A 20,568-nucleotide genomic window follows, 5' to 3' on the forward strand; every position below is an offset into this window, starting at 1 on the left:
ATCTCATGTCTTATTTCAGATATATAATATAATCGCATTCAATGACATTCTTACTTTTAAAACACTTTCACAATTACACTCTTGGAAAATAATAGATTCTACAACTTACATTTTACAGGTTTAAAATCAGACTCACCTATAAAATATAAATATAGTACAGTAAGTTATATCACATGAATATATGAAAATTATATATTTCCATATGCACAATAATTTTATTTCTAATATTCTCAACTCTGTTATGTAATACCCGAAACTAAGACATCAGATTTTCACAAATAAAGCACCCATTTTTCTTAATAACAATAGTTGTAGTCATATTCAGGTTTCTTGCATAAATTATGAATAAAAATTAACGGTTAAACCTAGATCTACAAGTGTACACTTTGTAACTAATATGTTGTTCTATCCAGTGTTTCTTCCAACTCCAACTCGTAATTATGCAGTTCAAATTATCTGTCTTGCATTCTATAAATTCCTCTTATGTGAAATAATAATAATAATAATAATAATAATAATAATAATAATAATAATAATAAAAATAATAATAATAATTCATTAGCTGCTTACAGTAAATCTATGCAATTAAATTTATTCACAAATTCCAGTTCTATAATGATAACTGTTTCTTCAAATTAATTATTTGTGAGGTGATTTTTTTTAACTGTTCAGTTTTATTGTCTTTTATCGCGAGAAAGTCCCAAGGTTACTCGATAAAAAACAAACACACTTTCAATTCACATCAATTTGCAAAATTTTGGCACCATAGGGAGCTTAAAATGCTCCAACATTAATTAGTATAGTATCTTTAACTAATTTTGAATTCAGAAACCAAACTAAATGCAACCATGTTCCATTTTATGAATATCGTCTGGACCAGTGGTGTTCAATCTCTTTTGCTAATGTACTCTCAAAAAGACACAGCTTTATCTTCGTACACCCAAACTGCATTGCAATTATAAAAGAAATAACACTAAACTATGACTGATGATATGTGCAAAATAAATTATTATAAATAAAAGTTATTAATAAAATAATAACAATAATAATAATAATAATAATAATAATAATAATAATAATAACAGTAATGAATTATGTAAAATGTTATTGAAGCTAAGAAAATAAAGAGTTGATACTGTAAAATAAAATATGTGAACTGCAGTAATTAACAAGTATAATAAAATAAATGTCAGCACTTTTACATACATACCAATGGGATGCATACCCCTAGATATAATCCCATATACTCCTGTGGGTTCACATACCATAGATTGAATACTACTAGTCTGGACAATACTGAAACTTCGAGAGAAGCAATTAAGCCAAATAACAAAGAACCAAAGGCAAAATCAAAGCTTTCTGATGTATAAATTTAATGAAATAACAGAAGTGTATGAAATCATAATGTTACACAAATTAAAAGTAAAATATGTGTGATATGGGTAAGAAGAGATTTCTGTCATTATATTCTGTTATAATTCGTCTTCTGTCAGTGTAGTCAATTGATGATAGAATATCGAAAGAGGTTCATGTATCTTTTCCACATTTATAAAAACATATAATTACAAAGATATTATTACTTTGAATAACTTGAGAAGGGGAATTATTTTTGTGACAACACAGTCAACATTGCTTGAATCTCCAGAATGTGAAACACTCAAAATAAAAATTGCACAAATAATAATTGAAATTTCTGTAATTTTATAGTCTTGGATTGGAAAGGTTTTATATAAAAGGAAGAGTTTCCATACAGAAATCTTTACACAGAAATGCTCCATGCTTTTGCATTTCCTACAAATGCTTTTATACTAACTATTTTAAGGAACAACAAATGAGGAAAATGTATACCCCCCCACCCCCAACAATTTTAAGGAAACAACAAATGGGGGAAAGTATACCCCTAACAGGCACATTAAAGCTTCATACAAAATTAATGGCACTGTTCTAAATACATAACAGAAAAGGAAAACAATATGCATACAGTATAACCATATAACAATAGCTAAATAAAGATAAAAATTAAGAATATGCAATTTACACAAATACATTCAAAATATGCAACTCCAATATGCCGTTAACATAAGTAACTGGAATTCAGATCATTAATAGACAAACATACAAGTGCTATTTTATCACGAGTTTTGTATACCTTGAAAGACTTCTCCAGACCAGAAGACAATAAATACAGCATTCTTATTGGTTTTGAAGTTATTTCTTAAAATCCAACGCAAATTTCTGAAGTGATAAAATCACATTTGAAGGCTAGTTTTTTACAGTAAAATGTTTCTTACTACAAAGAAGATGAATTATTCTAATGAATGAAAATTTTAAGTTAAGTTTACGATCTCTGGCCAAAAACTGTAACAAAATCTTCCAGGTTAATGGGTCCTCTTTACAATTCCCTTAATCATCTTCCAAAGTACAAAGTGTAAGGGAACCAGGTGTCATTTTAATTAAAGTAATTGGAGATTATTGCATATCCCATTAATAGCAAATCATACCATAACATATGACTGAAGTAAAACTACAGTAGATGAAATATTGTCGTGAATTATGTACCCTCGGCAAGATCAATATAACTATAACGTCAATTTTGCATTACAATTTTTCTTCTTTCAATATCAATAAAATAAGGATTCTTGAATAATAAAACCTTACACTAGAAGTTTTCATATATATAACACATGTGAATAATATTCAAAGCGATAGTATTAAAAATTGCAATATTGAATTTCTCTTAGTGGGCAAGAATAATTTATTCCTGAAACTGAGTCCAAATTAAATTTCATATGAAGGGATAAGTTTATCACAGTTACAGCTGTAACCATGAACACATACAAGAACAATCACAAGTAATCCTTGGATAAATGATTGAATGTTACATGTTACAATATCATACTTAACATAATAAGAATGAATAATTCTATTTCGTTCAAGTACCACTTCACTAATGAATTGTAAGAATCCACTGAATTTCAATCAATCAGAGCCATCTAGTAATTAAGTAATTAGTAAGTAATCCATGGTGCAACAGCCCATGAAGAGCCAAGACCAACCAGCTGACTGCTGGCCTCACATCCACAAACGTCAAGAGGTGAACGATCATCTAACTAGTACAGGGGTTATGTGTCAGCATACAGAATACCATATATACTACATCTACATAACTGGTTTTCGAAACTGAATTTTGGTACCTATTGTAGCTCCCCAAATTAAACCAGAATGTTGGGCACAAGGACTCGAATCAGCACTCATTCCGTGAGTCCAGGTATGATACCTTAGACCACGACACTATGATGCAGGAAATCAGAGCCATCTATGACTGCAATATTGTCGATTTCATATTGTCACTTATGTCTTGTCCCTGATGATTCACAATTGTTTGAACAAATCAATGTGAAATGCCATAACCTAAATACCAATAAACTCAGAAATACTCAATGAACATCAATTTACTTTTAAAGAAAGTCAGTTCCATAATAACTTTTAAAGAAAGTCAGTTCCATAATAATTTAACATTTAATTAGATTGTCATCTTTTTAAATTTCACTGTGGTTATAATGATAATGAATATTTATACTATTCAGTTGTAGCTGGAATAGCTAACACTAGATGGCTCTAGTTGTATTTATAAATAATTATTTCCATATTCATTCTTTACGAAATCGAAATATTAATTAAATATAGTACAATGTGAAGTTTTTTTTTTTATTTTGTTTGGATAATTCACTCCTGTTTCATGATTGTGAATTTATCAACAAAATGCAGTCCTCATGATATCGTCTCTGATAATACCGTTTTTGTTTTTCATCAAGTAATAGCATGACATGCAAGAGCAACATTTAAAATTCCTTACATGTTTTGTATGAATCTTGTAATGCAACACACAATAATTTTCTGGTGATATATCAGCAACTTAAACTTTTATCAGTTCAGATGTAGTTCAGTTACTTTCGAAGTCAATGTACGACAGAGAAATGATATTACCAATCACACTTAAAGGGGATGTTAGCAAGATAAAAGATAGGCAGACAATTACATCCGTTTGTATGGGAAAACCATACTAAAACATAAGTGAATCAGCCCTGAAAAGATAACCACACTCATAAATTCAACTTAATTAATTATTTAGTTTGAAATTTTTCTTTCTCCAACAAGTAAATCTTCATCTCTTGTAAACATATTTTCATAATCTAGAGTTTCCTCTCCAAAACACAGGAAAAATACAATGTTCACTTATTGCTAAACTCATATCAAGGCAGCATGGATGCAATTATTACTTGCGAAACAAGAATGAAAACAATGTGGAGAGCCAAATCCTGTTATTGAAAATCTCACAGATATTTTGATTAAAAAATCACGTCTTACAATCTGCATTTTTTTTTTTCGTGGACCCAATATTCATTACCTATAACAAACAGTGTTATTACAAGGAAAGTAACTGTTACCACACAATAAACTGTTGCATATATTTAGCATTTCTTCCCATTCAACTTTCGTAACTTAATTGCTCATTGTTTATTCAGAAAAATGAATCATATCTCTCCCAACCTTCCCGAAGAGAAACAAAAGTATTATAAGACTTGAAAAATTCAATTACCATGTGTAATTGCTCTATTACACTTTCTCCTCATGATGTGCATAATGAACTACCACAAATTAATTTAATGAGGTAAACAATTTGATACCCCAAAATTCGTGAAATATATTTTATCACTATATATCACTAACTTCGCATCTGTAAAACACAACACATTTAGTTTGTGCACTCAAATGTAGTTTCATATTTACATTTCAACTAGTGCCTTTATTGGAACATGTTGTTGCCATGTTATAATGTTCATTGTAATTTATAGTCACTCAAACTTTTCTCATCAGTTCATAAAAATCATCACCTGCGTACATTAGAGGCTTCAATTGTTCTTGGCCTGATTGTCCGATTGAAAAGTGCATTTGAAATTGCAATAACAGGTGAAAATAACTGCAATGGGTAGTCACTGAAATGGAGATACATTTAATAATTAGTAATTACACGTTGTTATAAAAACTTCCCAAATTTACTTAAGAATGGGAAATATACAATCAATGTGAATAATGTCTAGAATCTTCATATCAACTTACACTGTTTCCTGCTCTAACCTATAGTTGCACTTGATGAATGCATATACACACTCACGCTGTATGCAGTTCTACAGAATGTCAACATAATGTGTAAATGGTTTGCCTACGTTAGGTTTGGTTTATTTAGGCTAGTTTTGATTTAACTGTTAGTTTTGGTTTATTTAGATTACGTTTTTTTTTCTTTTTTTTTTTTTTTCAGTTTTAGTTTGTTGCTTTTACTTCACTTATTTATTTAGTTTTAAATATGTTGTGGAATGAGTACATTTTAAGGAGAGAAAGAAGTGCTGAACACACAAAAAAATTCTGTCAGACCATCATAGGAGTGTTTTTTTTTTATTTCACTTACTGTATTCCATGGATCTTACAACAATTTTTTAACGAAATTTCTAGCAATCACTTCATCTCTGCAGCTTTAATTTCCCATTACAACCGTTGTTTTCCCCAATATCCTCTACATAGTACAACAGTTAAAACTACTCACCAGACACCTGTTACGGGATCAGCTTCGTTTCCACTTATAATAAATAATGGAAATAAGATGGAGAACACACACCCACTGTAAAAATAGAACCACCCACTGTAAAAGCAGATCATAACATTGTTAAAATTTAATCATACAGATGAAGTTATATTACAACTTATCTATAATAACTACTCAAAATAAAATACTTTATGCTCGACCATGCCGAAATGTAGTAATTATAAACCTGAACTTTAATAAGTAGATGTACTTTAATGCACCTCATTAAAGTACACCTACTCATTAAAGTTCAGGTGTTCAGCCAATGACAAGTCACCTTTGTACCGTTATAAAACCGCAAGTATCGATTATTCTCGGATATGCAATCGAAAGACAATTAGCGAAAAGTCACAGAGGCTGGAAATCCAATACTGTCGCAGAAGGTTATGTTCTGTTAATATAATAATTAGCGTTAACTGTAAATAATATTCAAATAAATTCAATTTGTCATCTCGTTTTTCAATTCTAAATCAATTTCCAATTATATCAGACTAATGTTCATCTTATTCTCTATCAAGGCCAATGACATTCGGCCTCGGAAAAAATCAATACTTTCGCGTCAGCGCACATCTCACAATTCAGGTCAGTTCGCACATAACCATAACATGACCTAATTTTGAATAATTTCAAGTTAGAAATATGGTCGAGCATAAAAAGTCGTATGAAACTTGCCTATAATGGTAATTAAGATGCTCGTATGAAAATTATGAAACTCGCGCTCGTTTCACAAACAAACATACTTGCGTCTTAATTACTACCATTATAGGCTCGTTGCATAATGTACTATTATCTTATGACCACACAACGAACAAACCAACTGAATTCAAATTTGATTACCTCTGTTTAAGTTCATATGACCCTGCCACCAACATTAGGGCCAGAGTTAGACAAGACTATAAACTAAAACTTGAGAAAAGAGTTGTGCTGGCAACTAATTTCGTCTCTACCTTCATTCAATAAAAATAATTTAATTATTGTTAAAATTGTACTTTGAACTATACAAGGAAGAATTAGAAAGTAAGTTACAAATTGAAGCAGCGATCTATATTTTTAATGAGGCACCAGACCTCCAAGCTGTTGTCTACTCTATGCATTCTGTGCTCATTGTGCTTGTATGCACATTGATCACCTTGATCCGTGGATAATACAAAATACGTATTATTGTGAAAGTATTTCTTTTACGGTATTTACTTAATTTTCCTTATAGTGACGCTCATTTATTGTAACATCATTTTTTTAGTCCCTTTGATGATGCTATAACTAAGTTCAGCTGTTTGCAAATTAAATATACAGTAAATGCAAATTTTAGACTAAAAGAAAATAATTAGACAAAAAAAATATCAATTATATACACTTACAGCACCAGCTACCCTTTTTTTATCTTCCAATCTTCTGGTTCTAACAACAGATATGGTACTTAATTTAATTGCAAGTAAACTGCACTACAAGCTTGCAGTAAACTAAATGCAGGCAATGCTTTAACTCAAATGCACACACATCACAAGGGGATAGGGAGGGAGGGAGGGAGGGAGGGAGGGAAACATTGATAGCAAGGAAGAGGAAGAGAAAGAGAGAAGCTCACAAAAAACCCGCAAACTGAATGATCCAAGCATGAATATTCGGGAGCTTCCTATGTATTTTATACAGGGTTCTCTTATGTAAGTAAATTAATAAAAAAAGTTACTCACCTGTTAAAAAATGAATTAGGAATAGCTGTTAACACAGCCAATGGCAGTCCAAAACCAATGAAATATGGCCAATTGCTTTCAATGAATGTCAGCCGCCTATGAAGCTCCCAACCCATATTAAACCATTTGTACTCAAATGCATACAATGAATACAACATGCACATATGTACGAGGCACAGAATGTCCCCGAGGAATACAATAGGTAGCATGCTGACAAGTGTACTCTGAAAACAGAAAACATTTCTCACATTTGACTATTGTTTTAAGAAGTATTTCAATGTGAAAAGAAACTGAAATTAACTTTTTAATGTCCATTACTACTGCTCTTTACTAAGGATTTAACCTTTTATTGTGAACATGTTAACACTCACCCTTAACAATCTGAAACAATTATTTGCTAACGATTTTAAGAAATGTTTCCATTTAATATCCCTTTCTTTCTGAAGAGAGGGGTACATAAAACCAATTAGCTCTCTGTTCATAGTTTATTGAACCAGGAGACTAATTACAGAATCTCATGTCATTAGTCAATACAGCAATATCATCTTTCATATTCCTCTATATTTAATCAATGAAGTGAACGTTCTAAAGCAGTATCTTACATAGAGTACACAGTGTTGAATTCACACATTTCCCTCTGAAGTTGAGGGAGGACATTATAAATTCAAAGGTGAAACTGTTCAAGACGAAATAATAATTTAACATTAGCAGAACCTAAATGTTTCACATCTGCTGAACTAAAACACAGCATTAATTTTGGTCCTCAGTTGTTTAACGGTGTAACTAAATTATACTCAGAACATTTTACATGTAACCCAACAACTAAAATAAGAACATTAAAAATGTCCTAACGTCTTCAATTTTATTAAATTTATCTTTGTAAAAATTAGTTATATATGTATAATATATTTATATACTGGCTTTTTACAGAATATAACCAATACCAAACAAAATTTGTATCAGTAACCAAATATTAGAAAGAATAAACGAATTCAGTTATCTTAGTTATAAAATATAATTTATGATAGAATCAGATATACCAGACAAAATTCTTAAATTTAATAAATCTATGGACTTCTTCACCAGCATCATGAAACCATCATTAGCTCAAAGACATACAAGCCTCTGCCTTTATAAAACCTTGGCAAGACCTGTTCTATATTATGGCAGTGAGGCTTTGACTCTTGGAGACGTGATGAAAATCAGATTACTGCCAGTGAAATGAAGTTCATGTGCCACACAGCAGGTTATACGAAATGGGACAGGAAAAGAAATGATAATGTCTTGAACAAGTTCCAAATGATACCTGTTCTGAATGACATACATCAATATCAAACCAATTGGCTCCAACATGTAACTTGATGTCAAACAGAAAACCAAAAGCAATCCTGAATTATAATCCAACATGAAAAAGGTCGTTAGAACATTCTAAGAAACAGTGGAAAGAAAACTTTAGTAGACCACAACAGTCTTTCAAAGGACTACAACCTGTGAGGATGATTACAATTTTATTAACATTCACAAAATTGCCTAACACATACATTAAAATCGTATGACTTCAGATGATTGAAATGGTAATTAAATGAAGTGATCAGTTCTTAGAATAATCTATCGATACTTTTATTTGAAAACACGTGCCAGAAGTCACAAATGAACACGAATATACCTGTACAAGGAACAAAGCCTGGACCAAGACACTGAACAATGTGTCTGCTATTAACTTGCTGACACTTGAAAGAAGTTGGGGTCTACCTCTGCTGTATCTGTATGCTGAATCAGCAATGTCCTGAAACAAATACCAGTCTTTTGTCATAAATGTTATGGGTCAAAGGGTATAATTTCCTGCAACAACAACAACAATAATAATAATAATAATAATAATAATAATAATAATAATGGTAATTATCTGTAAATACTGGTTTTGGGTTTTTATGAAATTAATATTCTAAAACTTTGTGATTATTATTCCTAATGTGGAAACACTTAGAAAAAGTGAGTGGAAAACAATCGTAGTTTAGATTTATTATATTTACGTACTTGATATCGGCTGATTGGAAATTGTGGTCAGCCATTTTCTGTTTGATACTTATAACAGGACAGGAACTGTATTGCTGTGGCACATGCGCTGACCTGTCATGGAGTGCCGATGTGGCTTGATATTTACGTGAATTTATTTTCGAGTGTACATTCCAGATCAAATCAAGCAGTTTCCCTCGTGCTCGTTACACATCTTGCATATGTGAAGGTTAGGTTTGGTTAGTTTCTAAGATTTTTATTAACAAGTCTGCACAAGATCCTGTTGCGAGTCGGACGTGTATAAGTCGATATTTGATGACATATTAATTCGATTGTTTTCATTATGTCTCTATCACTTTGATATTAGTTCTGGTGATGGAAGGAGCGTGTAATTCTAAGTCTCGTGATAGTGGTTTGTGTCGAGGTTGTATTTACCGATGTCGGATATTTAGCAGAGTTCATGTTCAAGAGGGCATATCCATATCATCGTGAACACACGCATTTTTTTTCATGGAAGTGGGATGTGATGTAAGGTAAGTTATCGTAGTTTGTTTACTGAACTGTTTCATCGTTGACATAGCTAGGTTGTTAGGTTAGGTTAGGTTAGGTTAGGTTAGGTTAGGTTAGGTTAGGTTAGGTTAAACTATATTAGCTTAGGAATGTTAAGTTGATCATTAATATAAATTAAAATGTAGCTTTGAAGTTGTATATATTTAAAGATTTTTTCTTGCTTTCCACTCATTTTTTCAGTGTTTTAATTTTTGAGGCAAAAATCAGAGGTTTTTTTTAAGGTTTTTTTTTCTCCAAAATACAGAACCAGTACTACTTACAGATATTTACCATAACGATAGTGGCCTATATTTAGTAGTAGTAGTAGTAGTAGTAGTAGTAGTAGTAGTAGTAGTAGTAGTAGTAGTAGTAGTAGTAGTAGTAGTAGTAGTAGTACTAGTAGTACTAATAATAATAATAATAATAATAATAATACAGTGAGCCACGAAAAACTAGCCTAGTTTCACTGTACCACATGAAATCATTCATTGTTGGGCTCCATTTTACTAATTTCTTTGTAGATGATGTATAAATTATTTATATTCAACTTACAAAATATGATCAATCTTTGTCTAAAACAAGGTAGGCTATACTGGGACATGCTTCCATACAGGGGCAGCGCCAAATTGGGATTATGGTACTTTGTACTGATTTAATAGTTACTTAATATTGATAAAGTAAATAATTACTGCTAAGATACGTTAATGTAGGTCTGCATGGTTTCTCGATATGGTTACCAGAGGACTTTTGGACCCATTGCTGTAGGTACTTTATGACGAATCCTGGTTCCACCTGTCTGGTTATGTGAATTAGCAGAATATGAGACACTAATTACTTAATATTCTGAAAATCCTTACCTAACTCATCAATAGCCACTACACAACCAGAAAATTGGTGTTTGGTGTGGAGTATCAGAAACACAAATAGTGGGCCCAATTTTCTTCAGAACAACTGTGAATACCGCAGTGCATCTAGACATATATGAACGGTTTTATAGACAACTAACACCAGAAGAACAAATGTACTGCGTTTTTCAACAAGATGAGGCAACATCCCACACCTCACACGACTCATTGGCATAGGTTCATGAAATGTTTCCGGAATAATAAACTGTCAGCAAGAGGTTATGGCTACTACAGTCCCTCGACTTCTCTATATGCGATTTTTATATCTGGAGCAATAATCTACATACCCTGGACGAACATCACGAACATTATCTGCAGCATTATTACGAAAAGTTGCAACAGTATCAGTCAACATGCTGCAACATGCCCAAAAGTGTATTGCAATGAATGGGGACCACTTTCGGCACCTCTTATGACATGCGAGTAGCTATGTTACCAAACCTTTAGAATCCAAAGTTATGGCCCAGATCCCTCTGTTGGCATCTCTAAGTATATAATCGAACAGATTGTAAAGGACAGCCTGATGAAAGATTTACTAAGAGTCTGGAGACTTACACCAGCCATGAGACAGTCTAAACTTCTTATTGGATAACTAAAACCTGACTCAACTAAACAACTTCTGGCTTTGGAAAGGATAATTTTAAGATGGATAACCGGACTTTTGATCTTTGAGCTAATTTCCAGTTTATGGGATGCAGAATGAGCTATTTGAACATGCTACCATAGTAATCTACATCCTTTACTTAATTTAGAAGAAGAAACCTTTAGAAAAACAATTATTGTAATAAAACAGTAGTTAAATAAAGCCGACATTATACATTATCCACTTGCTCATTTCTGTCTCAAGCTACTTTTTCGTGGCCCATGCTATAGGCCTAAGAGTAATATTTAACATCATATACATTTACAATCATATTATTTTCACACTAAAAAGCACTAAATTGCATTTAAAGAATCTTTAGTATACATATCCATTATGATTCAATAAATATAATTATTTCGGAAAATGTATTATTTGTCTTTCTTGTGAAAATTTAACACAAAGATAAATAATACTTTTCCGAAATGATATAGTGTTAAAAACTGTGTAATCAAGATGTAAAATAATTATTGTAAACACAAACAAATTGTAATTATGTTGTAAGCATCAGCTGGGTAATCTTCCAGCAAAAATAAGTCCAGGGCACATACACACTTATATACTAACTTACAAATGGCCTTTAAGGAACCCGAAGGTTCATTGTCGCCCTCACATAAGCCCGTCATCAGTTCTTATCCTGAGCAAGTTTAATCCAGTTCCTACCATCATATCCCATCTCCCTCAAATCAATTTTTATATTAACCTCCCATCTAAATCTCGGCCTTCCCAAAGGTCTTTTCCCTCAGGTCTTCCAATTAACACACTATATGCATTTCTGGATTCACCCATATGTGCTATATGCTCTGCCCAACTCAAACGTCTGAATTTAATGTTCCTAATTATGTTAGGTAAAGAATACAATGCGTGCAGTTCTGTGTTGTGTAACTTCCTCCATTCTCCTGTAACTTCATCCCTTTTAGCCCCAAATGTTTTCCTAAGCACATTATTCTCGAACACCCTTAAACTCTGTTCCTCTCTCAAAGTGGGAGTCCAAGTTTCACAACCATACAGAATACAGACCAAGCGGTAATCCTGTTTTATAAATTCTAACTTTCAGCTTATTTGAGAGCAGACTGGATGACAAAAACTTCTCAACCGAATAACAACAGGGATTTCCCATATATACATACATATATTTTTAATTAAATTTTCAACATTTTCTTATGACTGACATATTGTCAGCCTCTTCACACTTTTAATGTTGTGCCCTGGACCTGTACTGTTGGAAGATGGCGGTCTAGCCGATGCATATTACATAATTACCCATCATGCAACTAACAGGTAATAAAAACAGTACCTAATATCATTCAAATTCCAAAACAGGAATCAATCCCTATTTTAATGAAGACGAAGAATACTTTTCTCTTGTATTTAGCTAAATGAAACTAAAAGTTAAGTAAAATTAAGTATAATTAGGCCTATGTTACAATTTGTAAACACTTATGAATAATTATATTTACCTGAAACCAGAGACTATTTACAATTTTGCTGAGCAGGAACAACGGAAGCACCCAAAAGGCACCAAATGTACAAGATAGAAAAAGTTTCATCCATGACCAGAGAGATTTCCCTGTACTCGAGGATTGGCCAAACAATAATGTAAGCAGGTACTTTAATAACGGAAGAAGACCACTCTCAAAAACATACATGCTGAACCAGAATACTCCACCATTTAGCGCACAACACTCTAAAGTCCTTCTCAGAACTTTTGGTTCTCTAAAATGAAAATGAAAACATTCAATTCAAATTCTCATATTTGTGAAAGCAAACACTATTTAATGAAAGTGCATAAACAAAATATACAGAAATGTACATACTCTTCTTTCTTTGACGATTTATGAGATTCTCGATTCGATTCTTTTCTTCGGCTAGGAGTATTGTGATCTTTTACTGGTGACGTACGCAATGCTCTTTCTTTTATATTTTTGTCCAAATAAAATAATGTTATTGTTCCTTTTAAACTATCTCCAAGACCTCGAAGAGCAGCAAGAATAATTGCCTGAAAACCATGCACAAATATAATTTTCAATGAGTAAAGTATGATTAAAATACATCCACCACATAGGCCTACACCATCAATTGCGTTTAATTCACACAATACAATTTATTAAAATGTGGTTAATTAAGACCTATTAATTCTAGTTCATTTGAAATGTGGATTATACACATTATTCCAACACTGTTGTTTTCACTATTACAATAATAAACAAAGAAAAGTATCCGGGTAGCATATGCCGAGTGGTTAATTAAATATTTAACATCCTTGAAATTCCTCAGTAAACATGTAGAAACTGTGACATCTGTATGAAAACCTATAAGTTTCGCGTAACATTACTAATTCAGGAATATGAAAAGATTCCAAATAAGGATGGAATAGCTCTGTATCAACAATAGCAATGATTCATTCAATTGAAGGACAAAAAAAACATAAAAATGTACAATAAACAAATAACAGTTCAAATCCATAACAAATACAACAATAAATCTGAATATAATACAATCCCCAAAGGTACACTGTAATATGCATAAGTATATATCATTCATTTAAATGAAAACAAACTCACGTAAATGTTGTCCATTTTAGTTAAGTGTATTCCCCAGTCCCTAGTCCTTGCAAATATCGAAAATATTGCTATTTTCTCAGCTGATCTTGTTCCTTATCGATACTAATTATTGCGATATATCATCCTCGATTTACATTATAAACTTCATTCGATTCTTCTGCGATAGTACTATTATTCTGCAATTTAATGGACAATGAAATTATTTTGTGTGTCTTTACTATTTGTACAAACATATTTTTTGTCAGATACGAAAGTTACGTAAATTAATTATTGTTCTTGGTCCTTACACTAATTTTTAATTTGTTTCCTTATCGATAGTCGATCACAATTCGACTTCTCTGCAGGATGGCGAACATTGAATAAGCTGGTATTGTATGAATTTATGTCAAATATATTGACAAATTTAGTTTTCAGTGTAAAACCCAGGAAATAGCTATGGTAATATATGGCGTTTACATTGTGTCAAAATCTGGAGGTCTTATTTTTAATCACGATCACAACATTCCAAAGATAGAGACAGAAAAAACTTTCAGTTTCCCATTGGACATCAAACTTCAGTATGAAAACAAGAAAGTTGTCGTTTCATTTGGTCAAAGAGATGGAATAATGGGTAAGTATATGGCTTGAAGCACTAACACTTTTTGCTTTTGTAACATTTTATACTCGAATTTGATATGTATTATACATTAAGAGATTTGAGGTTAGGATTGGCCTGGTACTCATACAGCGAGTCCTAGCAAACATTCCCGGCGTTTCTGTCAAACTTACGTATTATATTAAGTGAATCAGTATTTCTATACTATAGCGTTATCACGATCCAAGACATCTGTTGTGTGTAGGTACCGGAAAGCTATACACTACAATCCAAGAACTGTGAAACATTCGCAGTGTTTTTTTAAGTAATCATAGGACAAGGAAATACAATTAAAGCGTGCATATCGTATGTTTAGGAATTATTTCTTGTTTCAGTTGGTCACGTGCTCACAGCAGTGAATGGTGTTCCAGTGACGGGAAGACAGTTGGATGATGGAAGAGATGTATTTGAAGTTCTTGAAAATGAAGAATTATTCCCCGTGAACTTAAAATTTGAACGTCCTAAGATGACAACCAATGAGAAAATATTTCTTGCTAGTATGTTTTATCCCCTTTTTGCTATTGCAAGTCAACTGAGTCCAGAACCGAGAAGCTCTGGTATAGAAGTTCTAGAAACTGATACCTTCAAGCTACATTGTTTCCAGACACTGACAGGTATACAAAAATGCCCTTCTCCTAAACAAGTTTTGGGTTTGAATCTAGGTCTGGAGTAGGAATTGATATTCTTGCACGTGAGAGGTAGTTTTACGATTTTTAAAACATTAAACAACACAAAATGGAAAAATCTTAATTTTGTGTTTAAATAAACAACACAGTTTATCACCAATATTAATTACTGTTGCAGATTTTATGATACCAATATACATAAACATATACCTTCCGGATATGATTTAACAACAAATTCATAAATGTTGTTGTTTTCTAATGCCAGGCGTTTGACAATAAAGTCATTTGACCTCTTGCATTCCAATATTTTTCAAAGATATTATCATGACCAGCCACTGAAGCACAGATTTTGAGGTGTTCCGAATCCATTTCTTGGTTTGAGTTGCACAGTGGACAGTTAGGGGACTGATATATTCCAATTCTAAGCAGGTGTTTGGCCAAATATCATGGCCTGTTGCCAATCTAAATGCAGCTACAGACGATTTTCGTGGTAAATCGGGAATTAACTGTGGATTTTGATGCAGAGAGTTCCATTTTTTTCCATGGGATTGTGTTATCAAATTTTGTTTGTTGAAGTCTAAGTATGTAGATTTAATAAATCTTTTCACAGAGTAATACGTAGATTTAGTAACAGGTCTGTAAGTAGCAGTGCTGCCCTTCTTTGCTAAAGCATCCGCATTCTCGTTTCCCAGGATTCCACAGTGGGATGGTATCCATTGGAATACAATTCTTTTATTGAGTGATATTAATTGAGAGAGCATTTTAGTTATTTCTGCTGTTTGAGATGAAGGTGTGTGTTTAGAGACTATTGATAGAATAGCTGCTTTGGAGTCTGACAATATAACTGCATTTTTAAATTTACTGATGTGACATAGAAGATTCCTGAGACTTTCACTTATTGCAATGATTTCTCCATCAAAACTTGTTGTTCCATACCCAAGAGATCTATAAAGTGAGAAGAGACAGCACGTAACACCTGCACTGGCACCTTGTTCTCTGGAGATCAAGGATCCGTCAGTGTATAAATGAACGACTTAAATAGGCCTATAGTATATTCTCAAATAGGCCTACACCTTTTTATTAGGCCTATTTAGTGAAACATTAACTTATTAACTTGAAAGTATGCGTTGTGTACAGTCTCTAACACAGAGCTATAGTTGTGACTTGACTGACATCACGTTTGATTATAAGGAAGGAAATGTACCAAATAATGTTAAGCTACTGTCTTCCTCCAACAAGTTTAGCGCTGGGACCTGAGGTATTCTTGCCATCGGTACGGGGGGTTGCAGGTAGATTCTTTTGTTGCTACAGCCAAGCCGAGCCGAGCAGAGTGGGAAGTATTAATCGTCCAAAAATATGCAGTCTTCAGTTTGTAGTAGTGTGTGAATATTTCGTATACATATTGTTTATCTAGGCCTATATGGTTTTGTTCTTAATATATTAAATATATTGTTGCAATTTTTGCTCAAACATCTCCCTGATGTTAGCTATGTTAATATTATATGAATTACTCATATTAAATATTTCACCATTACAGGTCATTTTTAAGGAAACATGCTGTGGAAAAGTTTTTGGTTTTATTCTATTGGAATTTTATAATATGTGTGATTGGTATAGTGAAAAACAGATTCCTATAATGTCACGCGAAAATCATTTGTTGGTGATATCTTAAAATACAAATCAAGTAGTTTTACTTCTCGAGTGAGTTTAGCACTACAGTATATTTAAATTGATTACAAATTTAATTCAGTTTTACTAATCACTAAGTTTTATAGTATGATTCTTCTTTTCATTTGTATTATTGCAGTTTTATTATTATTTTTCTTTTTATTTATTTTATTGTATTTGTATTTCTGGTGGTGTGATGGCCTTAACTTCACCAGAATAAATAAATAAATACATAAACAAAGAAACAAATAAACAAAGAAATAAATAAAGAAATAAATAACATTTTCTACAATACTTTCCTTCTCTGAACACGTAAGTAGGAATGGTTGTATCTCTATCTCGCCAAAAATACGTTAGAAAACTAATAGGCATACTGCTCTCGTAAATTGGGCGAATGTTTTCAGTATGATTGTACTTCCTTCCAGACTGCCGCTGTTATTATTCTCTCCCACTCCAATACCATGCTAGACTAGTCGGAACTGCATTCCTCTCAGCACTAAACTCCTCAGAGGATGACAGTAGATTAGAAATAAAAGACAGATTATGCTTAATTTGGCATTTATTCAGATATTTCAAAAAGTGAACTTGATAAAATTTTATACAAGGCTTTATGCCATGGAAGTAAGAGGCGCTTCCTTTCTTTGTCTTCGCCAGAGTGATGTCCTCGCCTCAAGTTCATGGGTAGATACCGCCCAGACTGCTTCTCATCTACTACTTCATTTTCCCTGGAGTGATATCTTCGTCCCTGGCTCGAAAGCAAAGATTGTTTGAACTTCTCACTGCCTTCCTTCGTCTTCGTTAAAGTGATGTCCTCGTCCCTTGTTCGATGGTAGGCACCGTCCAGACTGCTCCCCAATGCCTGGAAGTATTGCTGGAGTGATATCCTCTCCCCTGGTTCGAAGGTAAAGATCGTGAGGATCTCTCCCCACTGTCTTCCTTCGTCTTTGCCCATGGTTCGGAAGTAAAGACCTTGATGATTTCGTCAGCCAATTCAGTACAAATATACAATGTACAATGAAAATGACCATGTACAATTGAGTAAAATTACGTACCTTATAACATGAGATATTGGAAATGTTGACCTCCTTCATCCACACATTTCTGGCATCTTTTTAGGAAATGTGCATTTACACGTATTCATCTTCCGAAATAGAGTAAATTTCACACCTGATACTTACTTTCAGTTCTTCTAATGTGTGGGGGTTCGTTGCATACACTTTATTTTCAAGTGCCCCCATAGATAAAAGTCTCTCTCTCACGTGACAACCTTTTTTCATGATCACGTGGCAACAATTTATGAACAGTGAGCTTGTATGGTTTTAATCGCCTTGAATCTTCCATGCAAGATGTGTGATTTGTATGTGTTAACAAAGAGTTTGGTAGCTCGTCATGCTGAGGTCATCAGAATTTCAGTTTTCTGTGCAAGCCGTGGAATGCAGCATCAGCTGGCGATTGCAAGACCACGCCTCCCATCCTTAGAAGGTATTGAGACATTGCCGCCTTAAGGCTAGGAAGCACGAGTGACCTTAGGCCGTGATAATTTTGCTTACTCCCCAATGTGTAAATTTTCTGGTAAGTTGGTTTAGACAGCTGGACTGGTGAGTTGGTTTAGACAGCTGGACTGGTGAGTTGGTTTAGACAGCTGGATCTGCAACAGATTCATGCACTTAAGCTGACAATAATCCATTGTGTGCCCAATATATGCAGTGATTATTCCAAGTCTGATATGCAGTCTAAATGGCATTTGTGAATCTGATGCCAATGCTGACAGGCAGGCCACCCTGCCTCAACTCTAGCAGCGACAACTCCCATTCACAAACGAGGTCTAATAAACCCCATGGCTTGGAGCCCCCATAACCTTAGAACCTACATCAGTATTAGAAACCTGTACTGCTGTTAAGACTCCATTCCTACCTATATTTACTATTGCCAGTAATAGATGTAATAAAGAGGAGGTGTGAAAGTATTGGTGGAATGAAAGAGGGAAATAGGAGTAACCCGAGAAAAACTCTGTACAACATCTGCTTTGTCCACCACAAATGCCATCATGATTAGGGGCCAGGCATCGAACTTGGGTGGCCTGTATGGAAGACCAGCATGTTAATGCTATGCCACAGATGCAGTAATTCCAGTGAGTTACATCTGATTCAATTGACAGCTCAAACTGTCTGAACTTTTTCCATATATAGTCAAACAAGGACAATAATAATAATAATAAATATAATACCGGTAATAATAATGCAATCATATAACATACCAAAAACTTCTATGCTGGAATATCACTTATTCCATGTAGCAAAGAGTAAGGCTTCATATAAATTGTGTGTTTCTTTTAATGGTGAAGTAGGCTTTCTGTTAATTGGTAATGTGGTCATTCATATCATCACTAACTGAATCGTATTTCTCTTTCAGGAGTAAAGTTTATGATAGTAGCTGAGCCAAACCAAATTGGTATGGATATTCTTCTGAAAAGGATATATGAACTTTATGCTGATTATGCTTTAAAGAATCCATTTTATTCACTGGAAATGCCAATTAGGTGTGAACTTTTTGATACAAATCTTCAAAGTTTACTTGAGCAGATCGAAAAAACAGGTATAAGTAATGTCTGAATTGTAATGCTATTCGTTATTTCTGTGTAAATATATCTTACGTCGAAATTAATGTATGCATTTATTGTTAAAATTGTTGATGTGGTATATTTCTTCTGCAACATAAATAAAAAAAAAACTTGCATTTAATTTATTAACTTGTCATACAAGAAACTAAACCAAAACTCTGTCTCCTGTCCTATTATATCATCATTTCCTTATCCTATTTCTACATCCTTAAGAATTTTTTTTTTTTTTTTGCCTATAATCTATGTACAATTGTACATGCTTTATATATTTCTTATGCCAAAGTAGATCCTCATATTATGGAGTGTCTGGCTGGGAGTAAGTTTTGCTTAATTTGGCACCATTCGAAAATTGACATGGACAAGTAACAGCCTGCATAATGGTGATTCAGTGCATCACCTTTCGGTAAACAAATCTTGCAACTTAAACATTATATTACAGATTGGCTTGCCTGATAAGTAGAGACAGGAATCTTAGTCCCTAATCTTTGAAGTTAAGTGAGTACGGAGTTTTGCAATGAGCCGATGACTTGAAGAAGAGTAATGGCACATGGTGCTGAACAATGAAAACAGACAATTTGCGATGCCTTCATCAAGAAAAGCATACACACACATAAAAGAATGATTTCAAGAATAGGGTTGTGTTCTGTATTACAAAAGGATAAACATAGATTTTGCTGTAAACTTTTTACTTAAAATATTCTGTTTCATAAGCACTACTGGTACTACTGTAACACAGGTACTCCTCTTGTGTACAAATGTACTTTTCAATAACATTTTTTAAGTGTTTTCCTGCAACTTTGTTGAACGGAATGTTGGCATGCACCATCATTTCACACAGATCTCTGCAAAATTCGTCCACTAGTACTGAGTTACTAATTGAAGTAAGATCGTCAGAATTACTTGTTTCTATCAATTTCAAATGGTTTATATATATATTTTTTTAATTACAGTTTTGTTGTAAGTACCGTCTTTTAGAACAGATTATATAGTCTTACATACATTGCTCAATTATGTCGC

The 20,568-nt window shown here is 33.1% G+C and overlaps 2 protein-coding genes across 3 annotated transcripts; one reads left to right on the forward strand and one right to left on the reverse strand.

Moving 5' to 3' along the window:
- Positions 1-4,170: 4,170 nt before the first annotated feature.
- tank (EI24 domain-containing protein tank) lies at positions 4,171-14,114 on the reverse strand. Of its 2 annotated transcripts, none has more exons than XM_069830622.1 (7): positions 14,004-14,114; positions 13,257-13,438; positions 12,900-13,155; positions 8,996-9,115; positions 7,330-7,553; positions 5,603-5,677; positions 4,171-4,997 (listed from the first exon to the last, which is right to left on the reverse strand). In XM_069830622.1, exons 1-7 carry the CDS (start codon positions 14,016-14,018, stop codon positions 4,892-4,894), a joined length of 978 nt encoding a protein of 325 aa, XP_069686723.1. In that variant the 5' UTR covers positions 14,019-14,114; the 3' UTR covers positions 4,171-4,891. The 2 variants fall into 2 exon arrangements, with proteins under 2 accessions (XP_069686723.1, XP_069686721.1); XM_069830620.1 differs by having other exon boundaries at positions 4,746-4,997; positions 5,603-5,698.
- Positions 14,115-14,324: 210 nt separating this feature from the next.
- Trs23 (trafficking protein particle complex subunit 4-like protein Trs23) lies at positions 14,325-19,676 on the forward strand. The gene is made up of 3 exons (XM_069830623.1): positions 14,325-14,613; positions 14,973-15,251; positions 19,344-19,676. Exons 1-3 carry the CDS (start codon positions 14,439-14,441, stop codon positions 19,541-19,543), a joined length of 654 nt encoding a protein of 217 aa, XP_069686724.1. The 5' UTR covers positions 14,325-14,438; the 3' UTR covers positions 19,544-19,676.
- Positions 19,677-20,568: the final 892 nt, after the last annotated feature.

This window comes from Periplaneta americana, chromosome 7, assembly GCF_040183065.1.
Source record: "Periplaneta americana isolate PAMFEO1 chromosome 7, P.americana_PAMFEO1_priV1, whole genome shotgun sequence".
Taxonomy (NCBI): Eukaryota; Metazoa; Arthropoda; class Insecta; order Blattodea; family Blattidae; genus Periplaneta; species Periplaneta americana.

What these genes read in the sequence shown, in the direction of transcription:
- Trs23 (XM_069830623.1), top strand. Translation starts at nt 14,439, where the DNA reads ATGGTAATATATGGCGTTTACATTGTGTCAAAATCTGGAGGTCTTATT. An exon ending in TCAAAGAGATGGAATAATGG is followed by an intron (nt 14,614 to 14,972) that starts GTAAGTATATGG and finishes TTCTTGTTTCAG; the next exon opens with TTGGTCACGTGCTCACAGCA. An exon ending in TTGTTTCCAGACACTGACAG is followed by an intron (nt 15,252 to 19,343) that starts GTATACAAAAAT and finishes TTTCTCTTTCAG; the next exon opens with GAGTAAAGTTTATGATAGTA.
- tank (XM_069830620.1), bottom strand. An exon ending in AAATCGTCAAAGAAAGAAGA is followed by an intron (nt 13,156 to 13,256) that starts GTATGTACATTT and finishes TTTTCATTTTAG; the next exon opens with AGAACCAAAAGTTCTGAGAA. An exon ending in CCTAATTCATTTTTTAACAG is followed by an intron (nt 5,699 to 7,329) that starts GTGAGTAACTTT and finishes CTGCTTTTACAG; the next exon opens with TGGGTGGTTCTATTTTTACA.